Here is a 1012-nt window from a genome sequence, read left to right as displayed (position 1 = left end):
CGTATTATTATAATGTTTCTTAGTATTGTTGAATTATGCCGTACTAGTACAAGATTTTTACAACTGATGCATTGTTTCTCCTAAATACAGAACTTCATGCAAGGGTTCATCTGTGTATTTGACTTTCAAGGAGGCTCCATAGTTCAAGCTGCTCACCAGTTTACTTCTGTGTGTGAAGTGTTAGTATTCTTTTATAGAGTATTTATGCAATTCACGATGTCGCCAATGAAATATAAAAGACATTAAGGTAAAATGGGGAAAATAAATCAATAAAGAATAGGTAAAAGACAAACCTAAAGCCCGTACTCCAACTGGCTAAGGCAGTTCCTTAACACATTTCTCTTGTTTATTCATTCTGCATATTACACATACAAAACAAAAATCTTGTGCGTTATAATATACCACATTAATGTCAACATTATTTACATAAGAAACGTATTATAGGGTTGGAATGGTGAGTGATTAAGTGTGACCCACACAGCTAGCCAGACCTTGGTTAGTTCTCATTATGCCAAGTGTTTTTGTTCCTTGGACATTTCTTCACGTTATCTTTGGGGGGGGGGGAAGGGAGGTCTGGATGATGATAATGAACGAACACGAGAACAATAACCACTCGTATGCAGAGATAAACTAGGAAGGAATAAGTGATGGGCAGCCTTGTTCACGGGGTAGAATATGGGCCTTGTAGAGCTTGTGCATCTACAGCTCAGTCTTGACAGGTGTCCTTGGCTCCACGAGGTAAGGGTGGAGAGCTTTGTTGGTTGGCGTGGGCAGAGACGAGAGGAAGTTGCGCACCTGAAACACATCACAGATATTTCCTCATCGCTATCATATAGTTGGAAGATCTAGTTTAAGGCTTACTGCTGTTTATGGTGTACCACATATCATAGTAAGTAGGAAATCTTATTTAAAACCTCTCTCCCTCCTCATCCTAATTATGCTTTAGGTTAGATAAGGGTACACCAGCTTAGGTTAGATAGAAATTTGGTTGAATTACATACTGTAAGCCTAG

General features: G+C 38.9%; 1 protein-coding gene across 1 annotated transcript in view; it reads right to left on the bottom strand.

Moving 5' to 3' along the window:
* Positions 1–656: 656 nt before the first annotated feature.
* Positions 657–1012, bottom strand: part of LOC145408087 (venom carboxylesterase-6-like) — a 66316-nt gene continuing 65960 nt past the window's right edge. The window contains exon 10 of the mRNA XM_080278897.1: positions 657–795. Coding sequence (XP_080135023.1) covers positions 700–795 — 96 coding nt within the window. The 3' untranslated portion in view covers positions 657–699. The remainder of the gene's footprint in view (positions 796–1012) is intronic.

Source organism: Coenobita brevimanus, chromosome 8 (genome assembly GCF_032717465.1).
Source record: "Coenobita brevimanus isolate Jiangsu-jjx chromosome 8, ASM3271746v2, whole genome shotgun sequence".
In the NCBI taxonomy this organism is placed as follows: domain Eukaryota; kingdom Metazoa; phylum Arthropoda; class Malacostraca; order Decapoda; family Coenobitidae; genus Coenobita; species Coenobita brevimanus.
Note: the sequence above shows the minus strand (reverse complement) of the source record. Positions and strands in the feature narration are given on the sequence as shown.